At 51.0% G+C, this 23,395-nt stretch overlaps 1 protein-coding gene and 1 long non-coding RNA gene across 2 annotated transcripts in view; one reads left to right on the top strand and one right to left on the bottom strand.

The window, feature by feature from the left end:
* LOC147034463 (28S rRNA (cytosine(4447)-C(5))-methyltransferase-like) overlaps window positions 1-19,311 on the bottom strand; it is a 79,424-nt gene extending 60,113 nt beyond the window's left edge. Inside the window, exons 1-4 of the mRNA XM_085883674.1 lie at window positions 19,072-19,311; window positions 16,044-16,086; window positions 15,089-15,222; window positions 10,825-10,940 (exon numbers count right to left, since the gene is read on the bottom strand). Coding sequence (XP_085739800.1) covers window positions 10,825-10,940; window positions 15,089-15,222; window positions 16,044-16,086; window positions 19,072-19,171 — 393 coding nt within the window. The 5' untranslated portion in view covers window positions 19,172-19,311. The remainder of the gene's footprint in view (window positions 1-10,824; window positions 10,941-15,088; window positions 15,223-16,043; window positions 16,087-19,071) is intronic.
* A 74-nt stretch (window positions 19,312-19,385) lies between these two features.
* LOC147034462 (uncharacterized) lies at window positions 19,386-20,024 on the top strand. The gene is made up of 2 exons (XR_015058833.1): window positions 19,386-19,489; window positions 19,816-20,024. It is a non-coding gene; the product is annotated as an uncharacterized LOC147034462 (long non-coding RNA).
* The last annotated feature ends 3,371 nt before the right edge of the window (window positions 20,025-23,395 follow it).

Here is a 23,395-nt window from a genome sequence, read left to right as displayed (position 1 = left end):
ATATATATATATATATATATATATATATATATATATATATATATATATATTTTGTTGCGGTTTTCGCGCCCGCCGGCGTGCGAACGGCCACGTAACTCGAATCGCGGCACGTCGCCCACCGGACGGACAATCCAGTCGTGACCCTCTCGGACTAACGCCGGGAACCAGTCACGGGTGGACCTTTCGGTCTCACCGCGATCGAGCCAATCAGCCCCCGCGTGGGATAGGGTTGCTCGCCAAATTCGACCTACCTAAGTACCCACGCGGAGGGTAGACCGGGCGATCGCACCTCGCCGCAGGTCGACTTCGGACACGGGCCACTTAAGCGACCCGTTCCGTACTATCAGAATAACCGAGCGGTGTTATCGTCGACCTCGACGGTTCGATTAATTATCGGGCGTATTCAGCCCACTACCAACCCTTTACGTGAAGCAAGATGGGGATTCAAAGAAAGAAATGACGAAGCGAAGCGGGAAACAGTTCAATAATAAAGCACATTTATTCGCGGCACACGGGAAGCACACAAATACAATTCCACCAAATGCACACAGAAAAGACACAATGCAATTTACACAAAAAGCAAATATAAAAGCGAAAACACAATGCAGAGCTAATACCGACTACCGAGCATACGGCAACACTTATACAATTCTACTTCACAGACGGCGCCGACAACACATACCCAAAACCAAGGAAAAGAAATACCCTCAAGGATGAGGCGGGCCTGAGGCCGAGACCGGGTCGCGCCTACCCGTCTGGTGATGAGACGCGGAGCGGCGATGGCGCCTCAACTCCGCGGGCCTCGCGGACAGTGTCTGGTAGGGGGTGGGAAAGGGGCCCCCTTGGTCGCACTATCTCAGCGCGGGGGGAAACAGGAGGGGGTTGCTGATGCTCGGGGTATAGAGGATTTTTATTATCCCGCGACGAGCGTCTCCACCTCGGCCAGGTCGCGCTGTCGGCCTCCCAGGGGTGCAGCTCCCTGCACGACGCGAGCACCCCCTCGTCCGCCCTCGCCGCCTCTCCACAGCTCCGTCCCCTCCGTTCCGACTCCAACGCACACGACGACCAGCTCCTTCCACCGCCCGCGAAGTCTTGACCCTCTGTTTCCGACTCTCCTACTCTCCGCCTCTGGACTCTCCTACTCTCCGCCTCTCGACTCTCCTACTCTCCGCCTCTCGACTCTCCTACTCTCCGCCTCTCGACTCTCCTACTCTCCGCCTCTCGACTCTCCTACTCTCCGCCTCTCGACTCTCCTACTCTCCGCCTCTCGACTCTCCTACTCTCCGCCTCTCGACTCTCCTACTCTCCGCCTCTCGACTCTCCTACTCTCCGCCTCTCGACTCTCCTACTCTCCGCCTCTCGACTCTCCTACTCTCCGCCTCTCGACTCTCCTACTCTCCGCCTCTCGACTCTCGACTCTCCTACTCTCCGCCTCTCGACTCTCCTACTCTCCGCCTCTCGACTCTCCTACTCTCCGCCTCTCGACTCTCCTACTCTCCGCCTCTCCTACTCTCCGCCTCTCGACTCTCTGGACTGACGAACACGGTCCTTTTATCAGCCCCGTAGCTTCGCCCTCTCATCTTTGACCCCCTCCCTTCGACCTTTCACCTCGCTCCCCATTGGCCCGAGAAAAAGTGGGCGTGAAGGCTTTTTGATCCATAAATTTGCATATATCGATCGCCCTGGGGGCGGGCCACCCGCCCCTCGCTCACTGATTGGACGGCAAAAAGTGGGCGTGTGTCGTTTTTGATCCGTTTTTGAAGCACAAAATCCGTGATTTTGTACACGCTGTTCGGCGCGCGCCCTGCACGAGTCCAACACCGGTACCCACAGCGGGGCAAGAACGGTGGCGATGCGATGGTTGCGAGGTGTGACGGGAAGGTCGTGGCGGTTGTGGTGAAGCGGCGTTGTGGTTGGTGGTTGATGTTGTGGTTGTGGTGGTAATCATGGCGGTTGGTCCAAAATAAAGATAGCAAAAGAAAAACGGCTATCCTGAAGAGTCGCAGCACGCATAAATGACATGTATTCCCACTAGACAACGGGTTTGGGCCTAACTACACATGTACTTACCGAGATACCTCACCTAAGGGACCTGAATGGTGGTTTGCGAATTTGGTAACCACAACACTACCCCTCCCCTTTTTACAGACTCGTCCCGAGTCGTCAAATTTTCGTGTGCCATCATGTGTAGTTTTCCCGAGTACATTTTACCTACGGATCCCTGAGTGCGACATTCATGGTATTCGTGTCCCCAAAATAAATAACCTGAGGGCTGCGTAACTATCTAAACAAACTCACTCACACGGACGACTTAAATAAAATTGCCGGCGCTAGACAGACATGCCGGGGGCGCACTCATATTTACAGTACATCTTAACCTTAACTTACAAATTTTACACTAAACCATGGCCCAGGATCACTGAACTCTGCAAAAGAAAAGCAGTTAGCAGGGAGCCAGGCTGCCCACATGCAGTCTCTGGCTCAAAACAATGCAGGTGACAGGGAACGTGGCTGGCTGCTCACACGCAGTCCAAGGCCTTCCCTTTTGAACTGAACGCAGTGAACCACAACGGTGCATGGGCTGCACAAACGCAGTCTCCGTGCCAGCTCAAGTGGCACACGCAATGAGCACAACGAATGGATGCATGAACACAAACACGGTGCACGGGCCGCCACTGCAGGTCCGTGTTGTAGCTGCCAACAGGGCAGTTCTCGCAGCTTGCAAACTGTTGCTTTTACGATCCTGGCGCACATGGCAATGAACGGGGGGGGGGGGGGGCAAAGCAAAATTGAACGGGGCTGGTGAACATGGGCAGTGGGCATGGCATGGCAAAGGTGAGCAGGCAAACACAGCCCGCAGAAGAAGGCCGCTGCAGGCAAACACAGCCGGCAGATGAACTGGCCGGCACAGGCCTTGAAGAAAAACAGCCAGCAGATGAACTGGCCGGCACAGGCCTTGCAGAAAAACAGCCAGCCGGCAGATGATCCAGCCGGCACAGGCCTTGCAGCTAAGCAGCTGCAGATGAAGCTGGCCAGCCTTTGCCGTTCAGTGGAGGTTGGTGGAGGGAGTGCGGTGGTGCTGGCCACTTGGAAGGCGGGCTCGGACCTACCTACCTGTCTCCCTCCCAACCTATCGCCTTTGCCTGTCACTGTACATACCCACTCCCTTAATTTGTCAAACCCCAATTTAGCCCCAAGTTAATTTTTTTCTGTTGTTTTTATTTTTACTCCCCCACTATAAATCGTCCCCTAACCCCCTTTATCGTCCTTGTTCGGCTAACCTATCCTGTCACCTAGCCTACTCCCAACCCCTACGTTCCCTTCCCGGAGGGGAACAAGGGAGAGCTAACGTCCAGTGTCGAGGCCCAACGAAGCCTCAGAATGGCCTCCCCAGAGTTCGGCGATCTATAACCAAAGTGGGTCCAGCGGCCCACAACGACAGCGAGGGGATGGATGGTGCGGAGGGGTACACTTCCTAATCTACCCTATCCATTTAACTGTTAAACTACCCCGGGGCTTTCAACAAGCGCTTCTCGCTTAAACTATTGGTTCTAACAACCCAGATTCCCGTCGCCTGTGTTGGTGTCCTCACAATTTCGGGCCTCGCCCCCCAATTTTCTCTCCGTGCCCTCACACGGTCTCCTGGCTGGGACACGTGGCTCCCTTTGGCAGGCACGACCCTCTGCCGAATCTCCCGCTATGGCACCCCCGGGCACTACACTGCCTCCGAGCCTACCGGCTCCCTAACACCGGGGAGTGCCCCCCATGGCACCTCCCCTGAAACGCACACGTGGCAGGCTGGCCTCCCGGGCCCCTTTCCGAGGGTCACCCGTGCCCACAACACTGCCCACGCGGCCAATGGCGCTCCGGGCCCCCGCACCAAGCAGGCGCACCCGTGCCCACTACTCTATCCCGGCCCCCCATGGGCCCATGGCCTACCGCGGCCGACTAGCCTGGTGCCCGGGGTACCCACTCAGCGATACTCACCTTTCGCAGCCACGCTCCCAAGCCCGTCAACAGGGCTCCTGCACCCCTCCAAATGGGTTTCGAGCCTACACTCCCACCAACAACAAAACGACCTCCATTTTTGTTAATTTGACTAACCCAGCTAACTCACTTTACTCTGACCCCGGGGTCCCTTGGGCGGGAGTCACTCCTCCCCCCAATCACTCATCGCACCATGCATTCCCCATTCACTCCACTCACACAGACCCGCTGGCCTCACTCACTCATGTCTCCACCTCACAACTCACCAACTCTTCAACACCCACACCACTGAACTCTGCCATCCTTCTATCTGCATCCCCTAACTAACTCGTGCTCCCACGTCGTCCCTTATACTACAGCACGTTCCATTTCACACTACGTAGCTAAACTACGTCCCCGCTACACATCCACAAGTCTGTCACTGTCTCCAAATAATCCCATTAATCAATTTCCCAACCTAAATCTGGCTACAATCCCTCTAACTAATGCATTCCACGGACTCCATGAGGACTTACCCCTGCCCCATGAAGTCGGTCTAGCTAAGCTAACCCTTCCCCCTAACTAGTTTCCATCCTGTGCCCAGGTCAAGGGGGTCTTCCACCCCTTGCCCAGGAATCCTGTGTACCCGAAAGTGAGGCTTGTTCCTTTTTTTTTTTTTTTTTTTCTTTACATGCGCAGCGCCAGCGCGGCAACTCGCGCACTTTGCACCTGCCCGTGACGTCATGCAGCTGCACGTGTTCCTCGTCCCTCCTTGGACGGTGCCATCCGGCAGAGATACCCCTCCTGCCGGATTCCAACCCCACGTGCAGCCATGACGTCACCGTGCGCAGAAAAAAAACAAGCCCCACGTCTCGAGGGGTTCCCCACGCGAACACATGTGCTTTGCCCGTTGGAGCTTAACACACACGATCGCGTGGAGAACCCGTCCGGTCCAAATCCATTATCCTGCCTAAACTTTGTCCGTCCGCGGGATCGGCAAATCCACCGCGTGCGTTTCCGGACCGGGACTTCACTCTCGCAAGCGAGCACGTGGCGGTCTCGTGCGTTGCACAGCACGGACCGCGTGCTCGCGGCTGGGTGAACCCGGCACGGTCCCCGAAACAACTACAGCCGCTACCCGGCTTTCTCTCCTCTGTCGCCGTCTCCGTCTCCATTCGACCCACGCACACCTGCGTGTTACGACGCACACAGTCCACTCCATCACATTCACACCGGGAGATGCGGCTGCGTGCTCCCGCATGCCAACCGACATCTCCCTCACATACCGCTCTCTCACACACACGGTCTCCCTTGCACACAGCGACCTTGCACACGGCCGTTCACTCACGCGTGCCTCACTACTCACACAAACCATACTACTCACACACGCGGGGGCACTCAACCGCTGTGCCTCATCCACACACCGTGCCTCACTCACACACGCGGGGGCACTCAACCGCGGTGCCTCATCCACACACGCGGGGGCACTCACCCGCGGTGCCTCACCCACACTCCGTGCCTCATCCACACACGGCGTGCTGGGAAGCACGTATTCCGGCACAATCGCCACCTCACCACTCACACACGGGGTCGCTTCCACACACGGGGACGCACTCACACCTTGCACCACACACACAGGGACAACCACACTGGGGATTCGTGTCCCCACAAGGGTCTCCGGGGCCTCTACACCCCCCAAGCTCTCCGTGCACCCGTCCACAGCACTCGTCCCCTTAACCTCGCAAAGCACGACCGAACTCACCTGGTCGTGACTCGCCTCAAGGGGGCATACTCCCTCCCCTCGTTCCTGGAGGAGGCCATCCAGGTGCTCGCACTGGGTCCCTGCACGGTCCGCCAGCTCACCCCCATGATCCTCCACTACCTCCGTGTGTGTGTGTGCGTCACTTACCCCGTCTTCATCGTGTTGTCTCTCCTCTATTTTTTCTGTCTCCCGTGTCTCTACCAACTCTTCACCCTTTACCTCCCTTGTCTCAACCATTATTATTTCCTTTGTCGTCACCTCGTGTCTCGTCTCACACGTTTTGGTCTCCCCATTTAATTTTTCCCTCTTGGTCACCGTCGATTCCTCTGTCACGACCCTCGCCCAACACGCCCCCCGAATTATTTTTTCACCCGCCTCCACCGCGGGCCTGTCAGCCGTTGCACCCCCTTCCAGCTCGTTTGCTCCTACACGTTGAGTCGCCATTCCCAGCTCCCTGGCCACGGCCTTCATGCCCGCCTGCAGGCATCGGCCCATGTTCTGCGTCTCACCCCGTAGCTCTTTCATTTCTTCCCTCATTTGCTGTGTATTCGCATCCATCGTCGTTTTCACTTCATTTGTATTTGTATCCATCTTTTTGTTCATTTGTTGTGTATTCGCATCCATCTTTTGTGTATTCGCATCCATCTTTTGTGTATTCGCATCCATCGTCGTTTTCACTTCATTCATTTGCTTGTTCATGTCTTTCATTTCGTTTTTCATATTCGCATCCATCTTTTCGATCATTTTCGCATTCATCTTTTCGTTCATTGCCGCCAGCATGGCGCATAGCTGGGCCATGTCGGATGCACTCAGCTGAGCCGTTTCGGCAAGGGTTGGGGAAGGGTTTTGGCGGAGAGGGGGGGGGAGGTGTCATACACTGCCGCACCCATTTCGGGCTCTGGGTTCAGTTGGGCGAGTCCGTGTTCCTGCACAATCAACATTTCCTGCTCAGGGATTCCATCCTGGACCATGGATTCTACACATTCTACATCCATTTCTAATACCCCCGGCTCCCGCTCGCCTTGAGACGCCATCTTGCTTCTCTTAAAGGGTTAATTTGCTCGCTCGTAATTTGGAGGGAATCGGGGGTCGCTTCTCTCACCCCTGGACCGATTCCCGTGAATTTAGCCGGAGACAGGAGAGCCTGTTTTCCTGTTCTCCGATACCAGTGCCGAGAGGAGGGCGATGAATTTGTATCGCACGACCTGACACCAGTGTTGCGGTTTTCGCGCCCGCCGGCGTGCGAACGGCCACGTAACTCGAATCGCGGCACGTCGCCCACCGGACGGACAATCCAGTCGTGACCCTCTCGGACTAACGCCGGGAACCAGTCACGGGTGGACCTTTCGGTCTCACCGCGATCGAGCCAATCAGCCCCCGCGTGGGATAGGGTTGCTCGCCAAATTCGACCTACCTAAGTACCCACGCGGAGGGTAGACCGGGCGATCGCACCTCGCCGCAGGTCGACTTCGGACACGGGCCACTTAAGCGACCCGTTCCGTACTATCAGAATAACCGAGCGGTGTTATCGTCGACCTCGACGGTTCGATTAATTATCGGGCGTATTCAGCCCACTACCAACCCTTTACGTGAAGCAAGATGGGGATTCAAAGAAAGAAATGACGAAGCGAAGCGGGAAACAGTTCAATAATAAAGCACATTTATTCGCGGCACACGGGAAGCACACAAATACAATTCCACCAAATGCACACAGAAAAGACACAATGCAATTTACACAAAAAGCAAATATAAAAGCGAAAACACAATGCAGAGCTAATACCGACTACCGAGCACACGGCAACACTTATACAATTCTACTTCACAGACGGCGCCGACAACACATACCCAAAACCAAGGAAAAGAAATACCCTCAAGGATGAGGCGGGCCTGAGGCCGAGACCGGGTCGCGCCTACCCGTCTGGTGATGAGACGAGGAGCGGCGATGGCGCCTCAACTCCGCGGGCCTCGCGGACAGTGTCTGGTAGGGGGTGGGAAAGGGGCCCCCTTGGTCGCACTATCTCAGCGCGGGGGGAAACAGGAGGGGTTGCTGATGCTCGGGGTATAGAGGATTTTTATTATCCCGCGACGAGCGTCTCCACCTCGGCCAGGTCGCGCTGTCGGCCTCCCAGGGGTGCAGCTCCCTGCACGACGCGAGCACCCCCTCGTCCGCCCTCGCCGCCTCTCCACAGCTCCGTCCCCTCCGTTCCGACTCCAACGCACACGACGACCAGCTCCTTCCACCGCCCGCGAAGTCTTGACCCTCTGTTTCCGACTCTCCTACTCTCCGCCTCTCGACTCTCCTACTCTCCGCCTCTCGACTCTCCTACTCTCCGCCTCTCCTACTCTCCGCCTCTCGACTCTCCTACTCTCGACTCTCCGCCTCTCGACTCTCCTACTCTCCGCCTCTCGACTCTCCTACTCTCCGCCTCTCGACTCTCCTACTCTCAACTCTCCTACTCTCCGCCTCTCGACTCTCCTACTCTCCGCCTCTCGACTCTCCTACTCTCCGCCTCTCTGGACTGACGAACACGGTCCTTTTATCAGCCCCGTAGCTTCGCCCTCTCATCTTTGACCCCCTCCCTTCGACCTTTCACCTCGCTCCCCATTGGCCCGAGAAAAAGTGGGCGTGAAGGCTTTTTGATCCATAAATTTGCATATATCGATCGCCCTGGGGCGGGGCCAATTCGCCCCTCGCTCACCGATTGGACGGCAAAAAGTGGGCGTGTGTCGTTTTTGATCCGTTTTTGAAGCACAAAATCCGTGATTTTGTACACGCTGTTCGGCGCGCGCCCTGCACGAGTCCAACACCGGTACCCACAGCGGGGCAAGAACGGTGGCGATGCGACGGTTGCGAGGTGTGACGGGAAGGTCGTGGCGGTTGTGGTGAAGCGGCGTTGTGGTTGATGTTGTGGTTGTGGTGGTAATCATGGCGGTTGGTCCAAAATAAAGATAGCAAAAGAAAAACGGCTATCCTGAAGAGTCGCAGCACGCATAAATGACATGTATTCCCACTAGACAACGGGTTTGGGCCTAACTACACATGTACTTACCGAGATACCTCACCTAAGGGACCTGAATGGTGGTTTGCGAATTTGGTAACCACAACAATATATATATATATATATATATATATATATATATATATATATATATATATATATATATATATATATATATATATGTATATGTGTATATATATATATGTGTATATATGTATATATATGTATATATATATATATATATATATATATATATATATATATATATATATATATATATATATATATATATATATATATATATATGTATATATTGCCTAATTTTAATGTTTGCCATTAACAACCGTTTATTTTATTTTTTAGCAATAACTTAAAGATTGGTATACCCATCAGCGAAAGGACGGGTCTTACATTGTAGGCCAACTAAATTTTGCATGTTGCCTAAGTGTACCCCAAGTATGGTTTCTGTCAGGGTAACACATCTGGGGGAGGGGGTTCATGGTGAGGGGGAAGACTCCAATTATCTCTATGTAAATGTGTATCGTATAGCACCACCCAGTATTACGAAACATCTTCTTCTGAAAAAAAAAAAAGGTAAGTTTAAACAAATTGATAATATGCATTCCAGTGATGTAATCTGAGTGTGAATCATTCAAAATTTTCAAAATGTTTAATTTCACTCATTTTAAGTGGAGGTTCAAACCAAAGCAAACAACGATGAGCTTTGCAGTGAAACGGAAGTGATTTTTTTCTTTCTTTCTACTAGCGCCCTATATATGCAGCAAGGTTGGCTGATGAAGATGTGTGGCAGGATGGCCTGGAGGTACACACACTTGCTGCTAAGCTGTCAAGGTCGAATACTGACCCAGATATAAAATGTCACTCCAGGCTTTAAAGGGCAGGGTGTGTGTGCCATCATGAAATGGGCAACGCATATGCTGGCATCTTAATTTGTGGACGTTAAAGATCCCACCTTGTCCTTCGTGAAGAGTAGATGAGTTATCGTCGACACCCTGGCCAAATTCCTGTCCTAACCTTAGTTACACGTCAAACCTTGCCAGCCGGTTCGTAAAAGGCTTGGGTCAAGCTTCCATCGGCCAACCCCACGAGAACGCGGTATTAATTGTGCCAGTTAAAGAAGAAGACGAAGAAAAACAAGTTGGCCGACAAAGGTAATGTTTGCAGACTTCCAATCAAATGATAGGGTGAATAAACCAGAATGTTTGTGAAGTACAACATTGTCTTTTGATTAAATCAGTCAGCGAAGTGACAGGTAAAAAGGCCGAGTGTTCCACTGAAAATAAACCCTGTGACCCGGGTCTCTAACAAAATGAAAATACAATATCTGTTGAAGACATGGTGCCATTTTACTTTAACATCTTCTTTCCTGGCTGCAAGTCAAAATGCCCATGAACTGTGTAATGGATGCTTAAACAGGTTGGATGCCCCATTGGTCAGTATCCTTGCAGCAAGTGCTGATGTAGCATGAGGGTTCGTGGTCACATGCTAATGAAAAGGAATTATTGGACAAATCCCTCTTGGCACCCGCACCAGCACAACCCTTCAGGAAATCCACTCCGTTTGATGACAGTCCTTAATCAAACACATTTATGGTATGACCATGCATTGTGGCCATTTGGGCTAGGTTGTATGACCATTTGGCGAGGCCTTAAAGCCAATGTGTATGCTTTTTAGTTAGACTGGGTATTTTGGTATTGGGCCAAAGTACACATGCTTAGCTTTGTTTTAATGTTTGGTTTTGTTAACCTTAAAAAAAACAAAAAACAAACATCCATAAACAGAGATGGTTAGCAGCGATAAATACACCTATGGATCGATTACCTTCCAAAAAAGTGGGTTGGCATTGCCAAAAAGGCTTCTCAAGCCAATGTAGGCCGAATAATACTGCAGATAGCTGCTGAAAGTTGTGTTTCCGACTGCAATCAAAGCCGGACGGGTGCATGCACGCACATGCACACCTCTTGGTTTGAATGAAACAGTGCAGTTGAACACAAATTGTCTGGCTCACATCTTATTGAATACCACTGAAAAGTTAATCAGCATATTTATGCCTTCAAAATAACAGAATATGCATACCTCTTCCTCTTCATGATCCTCATCAACACGTTTCCTCTTGCTTGGTTTCAACCAGGCTGCATTGTCATCACTGTAGCCTGTAAGAACTTTGTTCTTGAAGCTCCTTCCTTCTTCTCCTGTCAAAAAGATTCACAATCATTTCCTAAAACATTAGCTATTAATCCTCATGTTGGTCTTCTTAAATTCTAGCACTAAACCACGATTACTTTGCATTTTTTTCCAAAAAAAAAAAAAAAATCATTTTTGCTTTTTTACAAATCATTTTTAATACAAGTTTAAGTTGGAAGTAAAATAACCATTCTCATCATGGGGGAAGTCCCATGTGGGAATACTTCGAAAAATTACTGCGTGTCAATGATGATGTGAACGTCATATATGAATACGCAATGAACCCTTGCGTAGTTTTGGAACCTGCATTAAAAAAAAAAAATAATAATAATAATATCGATATACCGGTATGTACCGGGTACGACCCCACCGGTATATCGATATCAATGTCAAAAAAAAAAATTCATACTTCCGGAGCCTAGCGAATAATTAACCATACTGTAAAACCCTTCATTCCGCAAAACACAAAAATGCAAAAAAAAAAAATCTGAAAACCCACTCCGTGGGAGTACCTCCTGTGCAGCTTCCCTTCGCAGGGCAGCTCACCGGATGACGGGATTGGGGCAAAGCCTTCGGGACCCCCAATCTTTGATGATAGGAGGGAAACCACGGGGTAACATCCCTGGGTCAGATTGCGGAAGAGTGTCGGAGTGGTGCTGAGGCGTCGTCCACCAGACGGCAGTCTCCTTGGGTTAACCTGAGGCGGTCCCTTCGGGTGGGTGCCTGGAATGTCCTATCCCTAAGAGAGGATGATCACCTGTCTCTGTTATCATCTGAGCTCAAGCGTTTGGACATCGGGATTGCAGCTCTCTCTGAGGTTCGGAGACCGGATTGCGGCGAGATAATGGTGGGTGGTTACACCTACTATTGGTCTGGTCGCTCTGATGGTTACCATACACAAGGAGTTGCTGTAGCTGTGTCCAATAAACTGACCCCAATGATAATTGAGGTAACACCGGTCAACGAGCGTATTATGAGATTAAGGATTCGTCACTCCTTAGGTGTCATTTCCTTGGTCTCTGTTTATGCTCCGACTGAGGCGAGTGATCTCACCGTGAAGGATGCATTCTATGCCACTCTCGAGTCTGTGGTTGATCAGTGCCCCAGACGAGATACACTTCCAGTCTTGGGGGATTTCAATGCATCGACTGGAACTGATAGTGATGGTTATAAGGTGTGTGTTGGTCCCCATGGGTCAGGAACTATGAACCAGAATAGCACACCCCAGGGTGGACTTAGGGTGGCTGGTTCAATGAGGACATGGACTTAGGGTGGCTGGTTCATGGTTTCAGCGCCCACAAGCTCATCGCTGGACTTGGTATTCCAACGCTGGCGGTGCGGCAAAGGAGATTGACCATGTCCTCATTGACGGTCGTTGGAGGATGATACAGAACTGCAGGGTCGACCGGAGGGCTCAAATCCTCAATAGTGACCACAGGCTTGTTGTAGCAACTCTAAAGCTGCACCTTAAATCCAGGAGAATGGTACCATCCCAGCCTAGGCTGGATGTTGGCAAGCTCAGGGATGAGAGAGTAGCTGAGGAGTTTGCAAAGAGGCTGAGTGGACATTTGGGGGGTCTGGGTGCTTTGGGGGGTCCTGAAGAGTTGTGGAGTGCCTTCAAGACCACCGTCCTTGATGTTGCCGGTGGATGTCTTGGAACTCACCGCAGGGCAAAGAAGAATTTTGTCTCTCAAGGGACACTGATTACCTTTGACCAGAGTCGCAGGGCCAGGCTGAATGGCAGAGCTGAGCTGTTCAGGGAGCTGAGGCGTAAAACTGCATATGCACTGAGGGTGGAAAAGGAGGCCTATGTGCGAGGAATCTGTGAGGGGGTAGAGAATCACCTGTGGACACGTGATTCTCGTCCCGCTTACAGGGGAATTCGCGCATTACGTTCATCCAAGCCCATCCCTCGGAGCACTGCAGTTAGAGCAGAGAGTGGTAGGCTCTTGACAGAGGAGTCTGAAGTGAAGGCCCGCTGGGCCGGTTACTTTGAGCGGTTGTACCAGGCTGATCCCCCAACTGTCGAGTTGGACGTCAAGGGTGTTACAATCCCTGTTGCTGACCCTTGAATCAACTGTGGTCCACCTTCGCTTGTGGAAACACGCGCTGCGGTGAACCAGTTGAAACGGGGCAAAGCTCCAGGGATCTGTGGCATCCATGCTGAACTTCAAGGCTGGTGGAAATGCTGCACTCGTGTCGTTGCATGCAGTTTTGTGCTCTGCCTGGAACACAGGCATCACCCCAACTGATTGGAAGAGGGGCCTTGTTGTCCCTCTCTGGAAAGGGAAGGGTGATCGCCAAGACTGCAACAACTACCGAGGGGTGAAGCTGCTCTCAGTGCCGGGCAAGGTGTTTGCTCGGATAATTCTCGATAGGGTTCGCCACCATCTGCTTGAGCACCAGCGTCCAGAGCAGTCAGGCTTTACACCAGAGGTCAACGATTGACCGTATCCTTGCTCTTCGTGTCCTCACCGAACGCAGACGAGAGTTTCGGCAGGGGCTGCTTGCAGCCTATGTTGATCTCTGTAAAGCGTTCGATTCAGTGAATCGGGATGCCCTCTGGAGGATTCTTGGTCTTCGTGGGGTGCCACCAAAACTGATCGATCTGATGTCTGAACTCTACTCTGGTACTGAGAGTGCTGTGAAGTGTGGTGGTACCATCTCTGACTTATTTCCAGTTGTTACTGGAGTTCGTCAGGGGTGTGTACTGGCCCCCACACTTTTCAGCACTTGTATGGACTGGATTTTAGGGAGGATGCCGGAGAGATCAAGTTGCAGTGCATCGTTTGGGAATGCCAAGATCTCGGACCTTGATTTTGCAGATGATGCAGTCATCCTTGCGGAGACTTTAGATATCCTTTTGGGGGCCCTCGAGGTGCTGAATGAGGAGTCGGAGCCACTGGGATGACGGGTTTCTTGGATCAAAACTAAGATCCAGGCTTTCGGTGACATCTTGGATGCTGCTGTCCTGTCTGTGTCTGTTTGTGGTGAGGATGTTGAGGTCGTGGAGAGATTCACTTTCCTTGGCAGTGATATTCATGTCTTTGCTGGCTGTGAGTCAGAGGTCAATAGACGTCTGGGTCGGGCCTGCGGAGTCAAGGATTCACTGGATCATGGGGTGTGGCGCTGCTGGTACCTGTGCGGGAGGACGAAAGTCCGAGTCTTCAGGTCCTTGGTACTTCTATTCTTGCTCTATGGATGCGAGACTTGGACTCTGACCAAGGATCTGAGACGGAGAATATATTCCTTTTGTACCAGGTCTCTTAGGAGAATCCTTGGCTATCGCTGGTCGGATTTTGTGTCCAACGAGCGGTTGCTGAGAGAGACTTGGATGAGATTTGTTACCTGCATAGTCCGTGAGCATCAGTTGCGGCTGTATGGACATGAGGCTCGTTTTCCTGACACTGATCCTGCTCACCAGATTCTCTCAGCGAGGGAGTCTCATGAGTGGAGGAGGCCATTGGGCCGACCACGTGCCTCGTGGTTGCAGCAGGTTGACCATCATCTCAAGGAGATGGGGATGGGCCTGGCATCTGCCTGGGGGATGGCCAGACGGAGGCCCCTGGAGTACCGACGGAAAGTGGACGCAGCGACGCGCTGTTCTGGCACATGCTCCCATACCTGACCTGAGCGTGTGCAAGGAAATCCAGCTTGACAACAATCTCATTTCGGCCAGTGTACATGTGGGAGAGGATAGAAGGGAAAAGATGACCCAATGAAGGGATAAAAAGTTGTTTTTTTAAGCAAATAGATGAGCAGGACTGACAAGGAAGAATTAAATTATAAAGACGGAGATCTGAAGAATTCTTCCAAATTTTACGACAGACAAAAATTCAAGCCACGGCTGACTTTCTGGTACATTGCCGATACACCCCCCCACCCCCCCCCCCCCAATTAGGTTGTGAATGTTAAAGATTTGACAGCATATTTCAAAAATAGTCAGCCATTGTGTGCCAGTACCCTGGAAAGGTTCCCTGCTCAGGGCTAGTTTTACAATCAGCAGCATATACCCACAGGTGGAAATGCTAAGATGTCGTCACGTTATCGGACAACAGGCTCAATGGCCTTTACCTGTGCATTGAACTTGTACAAATAAATTTTCAGGAAAAAAAAACAAAAAAAAAAAAAAACATACACCACCAAATAAACTCACCACCATCATCACTATCTTCATCCTCATCATCCTCATCATCATCTTCTTCCATGTCTGAATTTCCAATGCTCACACCAACATCTTGTACTGAATGAGTTTGTTTTGCTTGCTGCTTCTTCGACCTCTTGCTTGCCCTGTCATGGTGTTTGTATAATGGAGGCATTACCATCAACAGATAGACAGAAAACCTAAACACCCAGTCACAGTGCATTTTTTTCATGAAGCAATGTTTTGGATAAGAACTATAAAAAAAAAGAAGTCTAAATTTGGAATCAAACCAATGACAATTGAAGACCCATGGAGGAATTTGTGCACAAATTACACGCAGCACAAGGTACGAGTAGATATCAGCATGCTTTCAGATGAATTTCAAAGATATTAGGAAAGTAGCTTCACAATCAAATGTATTGTGAGCAACTGGAAGGGGAAATTCATCCTTGAAGGCCTCTTGGGTCAGCATGCTCGTGCCTATGGCTTTGTTCTTGGTGAACAGCAATGACACCATGGCTGCACGGTTACAGCAGGAATTCGAAACTTGACCAGCTATCTCATCAACCCGACAATTCAGAGCTGGTGTACTCACCTTTGGACCGAACAATAAACTGCCTTCCTGATGATTCGCAGGACATTGCATCAATGAGTGCAACATCCACTGGATGGGATGTTGAGGCAGCTATCGCATCTGCTGAAATTTGATGCATTTTTGGCATAATTGACCATCAAAGTTGGCCAAGTACGGTGAAAGGCTCGGGAGAGTAGACGGGCAGAGGCCACCATCCTGACTTTGCCAATTCTACTTCGCTTCCCAAATGGAGCGAAAGATTCCAGATCGTTCACTCCTTTGCTCTTTTCTGGGTTTTTTTGACCAACATGACGAGAGAAGTTTGAACAAGCAGATTAAACACCATCTGGTTAATAAAACAAGTTGGTAAAGCCAAGCTGAACGAAGTGTTACCTGCGTCGTGCATGAGCAGACAATGGACCACGACTTCCAATATCTGTGAAGAGCGCACACACAAGACCATCACAATGGCTTCATGTCAGCATTGTCACACGAACAAAAGAAAAATAAATACACATCGAAACATGACTCTCGATCCATCGGTATGGAATCCCATTGTTTCAATTTATCCAACCGGTAGATAAGTTTGTTAGTGTACTTGGTTGTTCGGAGTACAGCTGGCTTGACGACAATCAGTGCGAACTGTCGATCTGACAGGATGGCGCAGACGTACCGCACTTACCTCAAGCTCTCGAGTCTGGCTTCGATTCCTGACCAAACTTTAAAAACTTTGGCGCTGGTGCTTCACAAGTAAGGCATCGCACAATAAAGTGTGTCAGCCTTTGAACGGACGTTAAAAATTTAACAATCGGCACTTCTGGCATGGATATTTGTGAAGAGAAAGGTCGTGCGGAACAAACCATCTTTGAGAAATGGCCTGATGGTCTAGAAGCTGTCTGTTCATTTACATACGAGAGGCATTTATAAAGTTTGAAGACACGAGGGGCATTGTACATGACATTCCAAAAACGTTTCAACAAATCTCGTTGGTAGAACATTTTGACCACACCAGACATACAATTCAAGCCTTCTCATGCACGTATAATCGCTTAGCACTCATGTTGGCTATCACCAAAATTATCTGCCGAATTATTGGTTCACGAGCGCCAGCCAGAGTGACCACTATATTCGTTACGTCTGTCTGTGTGTCTGTCCAGAGCATAACTCCGTGGACTTTGATCCGATCTTGATGAAACTTGGTTATGTGGTCGATATCAATGTCTAGTTGTGTTTTCCTGGATGAGGGCGTGGCCACGCCCATTGTGGGCGGAGCCAAGCTCCCAAAATATCCATTTTTAGGGGGTAGCCGGATTAAAAATCTATCTTCTCCGAGGAAATTTACTGAATGGAATGGGTTCTTCGGTATTTGAATAGCAAAATGAATTATCTAAAACTTGTTGTTGTCCTATTATTCATTTTCATCCCAAGGTCAAAAACGTGCAAATTTTGACATAAAAAAATCATACGACCGCCCAAACACTGAGAGCTTGGATGACAATATTTTTAATGCATAATCTTGAGGTCATTCCCCACCTGAAGTCTTGAAAACGTTTTTCTCTATCTCCAACACCTTGCCCGTGGCGCCCCCTTCAAGTTTGTTTTTACGCCGATTTCATCAAAGTATGGATAATCCGAGGAGTGCGAAATGCCATGTTGCCTATATGACGTTATATTGTTCCTGGAATGTTCCAGAGGAAGTTTTGCACCAAAGGTCATAATCCTTGACCTTTGACCTTTAAAGGTCGCAAAGGTCAAATTTTCAAAGTTGTGGGAATCGAACCGGGTTTTCGACCTTCTTCGACGAACTAACTTCAATAAGCTATAGCACGTATCCTGTTTCCTTATTTTAATGTCCACACCATTGTTTTGTGACCTTTAAAGGTTATGCAAAGGTCAAAATTTGAAAGTTGTTGAACGAAACCGGGTTTTCGACATTTTGCAGCTAATAACCTGTCACTCGTATCATATCATGTTGATCATTTTTATAACTTGGTCAAACATTATCACATTGTCTCATCCTTGACTTCTGAAACAATCTTCATCGTCAAATACCGCTCGTGAACCATCGTCGTCTTCAGACTTGTTATTATTCGTTTCAGCAAAGCAGTCTGAGGTCTTCTTATTATTCTTCTTTAACAGCCACAATTATTCTCACGTTTTTTGTGGAGTTTGCCAGGGGGAAGGTTGGCCCAAGCCTTTCACGAACCAGCTGGATAGGCCTGACGTTCGGGCAGGAATTTGAAGTTTGTTCACGGAGTGCCGGCAATAGCTCACCAACTCTTGGTGAAGGACACCGTGGGATCTTTAACGTAAATCAGAGAATACCGGCATACGAGACACGAGTTTAACGTCCATCGGAGGGATGGCACACACATTGATGAATCACCCTGCTTGTGAAACACTGGGATGACAGTTTATTGCTGTGTCGGGATTCGAACCCAGGCTAGACCGCTTCGAGATGAGTGTGCATACGTCCAGCCCCCCCCTCCCTTGCCCCTACCAGCCCCCTCCGTCCCTTGCCCCTACCAGCCCCCTCCCCCTCCCCCACCAGCCCCTCCTCCCCTACCAGCCCCCTTCCCCCTGCCCCTACCAGCCCCCTCCCCTGCCAGCCCCCTCCCCCTGCTCCTACCAGCCCCCTCCCCTACCAGCCCCACTCCCCCTTGCCCCGACCAGCCCCCTCCCCCTACCACCCCTCCCCCACCCCCTACCACCCCTCCCCACACCACCCCTCCCCCAACCACCCCTCCCCCACCCCCTACCACCCCCTTCCCCAACCCTACCACCCCTCCCCCAACCACCCCTCCCCCACCCCTACCACCCCTCCCCCACCCCCTACCACCCCCTTCCCCAACCCTACCACCCCCTTCCCCAACCCTACCACCCCTCCCCCAACCCTACCACCCCTCCCCCAACCACCCCACCCCTCCCCCAACCACCCCTCCCCACAACCACCCCTCCCCTCCCCCACCAGCCTCTCCTCCCCTACCAGCCCCCCTTCCCCTGCCCCTACCAGCCCCTCCCCCTGCCCCTACCAGCCCCCCTGCCCCTACCAGCCCCCTGCCCCTACCAGCCCCACTCCCCTCCCCCAACCAGCCCCACTCCCCTCCCCAACCACCCACTCCCTCCCCCAACCACCCACTCCCCCAACCACTACCACCCCTCCCCACCCCTACCACCCCCAACCACCCCTCCCCAACCAGCCCCACTCCCCTCCCCCAACCACCCACTCCCCTCCCCCAACCACCCACTCCCCCAACCACTCACTCCCCCAACCACTACCACCCCTCCCCACCCCTACCACCCCCAACCACCCCTCCCCCACCCCCTACCAGCCCCAATCCGAGGACTAAGACAGATAAAGGCCAAAGAGAACGTGGCACTACATGTATCATGTGCTAAAATTCGCTTATCAACCGATTACCTGTAAGCAATGACCGAGGGATCTCTCGCTCTGCACCCGGTTGTTTTCTGGCCTTTCGTCCTGGTCCCCGTTGTTTCCCCACGTCCAAGTGCCTCCCCATGCCGATTCCGAGCGAGAGCGGGGATCGAGTCGACGACTATATCGGGATGTGGCGGTGAAAACGTTTCTCACTTGAGGAACGATCAGCACGCTGTCCGGATGACTCCAACACGTGGGGAGTTTACGTCACATTCTCCGGAGATACACTCGCCCTCAAGGCGTCGAAACGTACAAAATGCGAACTTTTCACGAACACGCATCTGCCCTGAGGGCATCTTTACTATTTGAAGTTATCGAAGGTAAATGGCCTGGAAATCCAGGCTTCCTGATTCAGGAAGCGGGGAAAATCTCATCGATAAGAACGATGTACACACCTCGGGTAGGAAAAGATTCTTGTTTCCACGAAGTCGGTTTATAAGGCAATGGAGTGTATTATTTACATCGCGACGTGTTCCCCCTTGGTGTCTGTTCCGTTAGCAAGCCGCTTGCTTACCGCTTGCCGAGCGACTTTTTTGATTCAAGGCGCTCAGGCAAGCGCTCCAACGGAACCGAGTGCTTGGCACTGCTTCACAACATGGCGGTCTCCATGGAAACTGTACCATTGTGTAACTCAAGCAAATCGGGATCATCTTGTGACAACTTGACCCCCCCCCCTTCCCCCTCTCCCCCCTCTCCCTCCCCAAACCGAATTGATTGTGTTGGCAGTGGCTGCAGAGGACGAGGAAGAGGGAAGGAAAGAGAAATAAGACAAAACGTAAGGAAATCAGACACACACGTGGAGAGGCCGTTCAGCCCATCGTGCCTGCGGCAAGTCAACACCAAACAAATTTATCAACACAAGATCAAAAGAAGAAAATGCAAAATAAAATTAAAATAAAATTTAAATAAAATTTAAATGAAGTGTTTTTTTGGAAGTTTTTGTCGTTTTTGTATTTTTAAAATTATTTTTATTTTTCTCAGGGGAGGGGGCATGGGCAAAAAACACACAACCTCAACCACACAACACCCCTTGATGAGACCCCCACCAACAACAACACTCCGTACACGTGCACACAACACCCCTTGATGAGACCCCCACCAACAACAACACTCCGTACACGTACACAACACCCCTTGATGAGACCCCCACCAACAACAACACTCCGTACACGTGCACACAACACCCCTTGATGAGACCACCACCAACAACAACACTCCGTACACGTGCACACAACACCCCTTGATGAGACCACCACCAACAACAGCACTCCGTACTTGTGCACACAACACCCCTTGATAAGACCCCCACCAACAACAACACTCCGTACACGTGCACACAACACCCCTTCATGAGACCACCACCAACAACAACACTCCGTACACGTGCACACAACACCCCTTGATGAGACCACCACCAACAACAACACTCCGTACACGTGCACACAATCACCCGTCAGTGCTCAGGCTACCGAAAAGTCCTGTCAACATCCCTATACCCCTCTATCTCCATAACTTCCAGGTACCTCTAATTCTAAATTAAACTGAAATGAAAGCGAGAGAAGAACCTTCAGAGTGTAGGCTTTATTCCATTTGATTGAAGCCGCTTCTACGGGCACACCAGGGAATACAGGCGCAGCATGGAGTACATAGGCAGTAATGTATACACGTGCAACTAATCACCGCAAAATAAATCAGTATAAGCACGGAGTCCGATATACTCTCAATTCTCACCATTCAACGAGCACCAAGTGGACCGCCGCCGTAAATGACAATGCCCCTGGGACAATCACCCCGTCCGCGCGGAATCTTGGCTTTATCTATTCCGTGCTCGAGCCGTGCGACATGTGATCACACGTCACGACCTTTAATCCATCACATTCTCCCGTCTTTAAAATATAACTAGAGGCCCAACTAACGCACCATGATTACATGCCAAGCAGTGAGGATTATTTTGAGTTGTAGGAGCATGGTAATGAGCATCGATATATGATGTAATGAGCATATAGGAGCATGAGCATCGAGGATGCCGATAATCCCCTTTGCAGATCGAGTCGGCGAGGGGGTATTATCCGTCGACCTCTCCGGGAGTAAATGGCGGTTTCACTTGAGGGAGGCTTCCGATCCTCTTGGTGAGCCTCGACTCGTGCCGGAGATGACTCCTCGATCGCTCTCAGGTGGAACACGGCAGCTCCGTCGCCACCATTCCCGGGTGGAGTTCCTGGGGGGGGGGGGGGGGAACACCTGAGGAGGGGATGTCAGAGGGAGGAGTGCCAGATGGTGGTGTACCTGCGGGAGGAGTACCTGAGGGAGCCAAATGGCGAACCGACACAGTGGTCTCCATGCCATCCGGGAGTCTAACATGAGCATACTCTGGATTAGTGTCGATGAGTTCGACCCCCTCCACCATGGGTTCATACTTGCTTTGTCGTATCGGGCGTTTCATGAACACTGTTCCGGGATGGGTTAGCCAGTCGGGCACCGTTTGGCCGTCAACATAACGTCGCTGGTGAGTAAACATTCGTTCGTGAGGAGTTGCATTGGTGGACGTACAGAGCAAAGAGCATATGGAATTCAGAGCTTCGAGAAGGGTAACCTCCCACTGCTCGGGCCCCAGTCCTCTCGATTTCAGCGCCAGAGTTACGGCTTTCCAAATGGTTCCATGATACCGTTCCACCTGCCCATTACCCTGTGGCTTGTAACCCGTCGTTCGACAAGTTGCGATGCCGTGTTCATAGAGGAATTGTTTTAGCCTGGCCGACATGAAACACGGCCCTCTGTCTGAATGTATGTACGAAGGTTTCCCAAACATAGCGAAGAGGTCAGACAGACATTTCACGACAGTGCCCGAGGTCATATCCGAGCACGGAAATGCGAAATGGAACCTTGAATATTCATCAACAACGGTGAATATGTATCTGTTGTCTGTCTCGGTCGGCAGGGGCCCTTTGAAGTCGATATTTAGTCTCTCGAAGGGAGAAGTGGCCTTGATCAACCTGCCAGATGCCGCGCCATAGAATCTGGGTTTTAGTTCAGCACATACAGGGCATGAAGCATTCATTTGTTTAATGTCTTCAATAGAATAGGGAAGGTTTTGTCTGCGCACGAAATGTGCCATTCTGGTTACCCCTGGGTGGCAAAGAGACACATGGAGGTCTTGCAAAGCCTGACTGATTGTCGCCGAACAGTAGACCCGAGAGAAGGTGTCTGCAGCAGGGTTTTCCCTCTCGGGCCGGTAAACAATGTCGTAACTATAGCAGGCTAGGTCTATCCGCCATCTCATAATTTTTTCATTCTTAATTTTCCCGTTATTTTTCCCATCAAACATGAAGGCAACGGATCACTGGTCCGTGACGAGTGTGAAATGGTTGCCCAGTAAATAGTGTCTCCATTTACGTAGGGCTTCGACAATAGCGTACACTTCCTTCTCTATTGCTGAGTGTCTCTGCTCGCTTCCAGAGAGAGTTCTCGAGAAGAACGCGACGGGTCGCCCAGACTGATTGAGCGTCACGGCGATCGCGTGATCGGAAGCGTCCGTTTCCACCACAAAGGGCACCGAGCTATCGATCGATAATACCACGGAATTACTGATATCATCTTTGAGGCTGTGGAAAGCTTTTACAACAGCGGCATCTGGTGGGAAGTTTTTGCAATGCACCAGGGGATGTATTTTCTCGGAGTATTGGGAAATCCATCTCGCATAGTAAGCGAACATCCCGATCACCCGGCACATTGTCTGCAGGTCCTGAGGTGGGGGTAGCTCACGGAGTGGGCGCAATCGCTCAGGACCGGGCTTAGTCGTGCCGTCGGCTATTGTGTAGCCGAGAAGGTCAATTGACCTTGCCGAGAATACGCATTTCTCGTAGTTGAGGGTCAGATTATATTTTCTAGCAATGCTCAAGAATCTGTCCAGATTCATATCATGTTCCCCCCGATCCTTACCGCACACCGTGACATTGTCCACGTAAACAAAAGTGTCTTTGAGGTTTTCATCCGAGATGATGTCATCCATGACTCGTTGGAAGCAAGCTACTCCATTAGTGACACCGAACGGAATCCTCCTGAATTGGTAGAGGCATCTACCCGCCTGGAATGCGGTGTAAGGTTTGTCTTCCTCTCGGATGGGAATTTGATGATAGGTGCTTCGCAAATCGATGGTGCTGAATATTTTAGAATTGGCCACGCGTTCGACCATCTCGTCTATGCGCGGCAAAGGGGAGGCATCGAGTTGGGTGAAGCAATTGACCGTTTGAGAGTAATCGACAACCATTCGTTTCTTATGATTCTGATTGGCGGTGACCAACACCTG

Source organism: Eptatretus burgeri, chromosome 1, assembly GCF_056783735.1.
Source record: "Eptatretus burgeri isolate ZD-2024b chromosome 1, Ebu_testis_v1, whole genome shotgun sequence".
NCBI lineage: Eukaryota > Metazoa > Chordata > Myxini > Myxiniformes > Myxinidae > Eptatretus > Eptatretus burgeri.
Note: the sequence above shows the minus strand (reverse complement) of the source record. Positions and strands in the feature narration are given on the sequence as shown.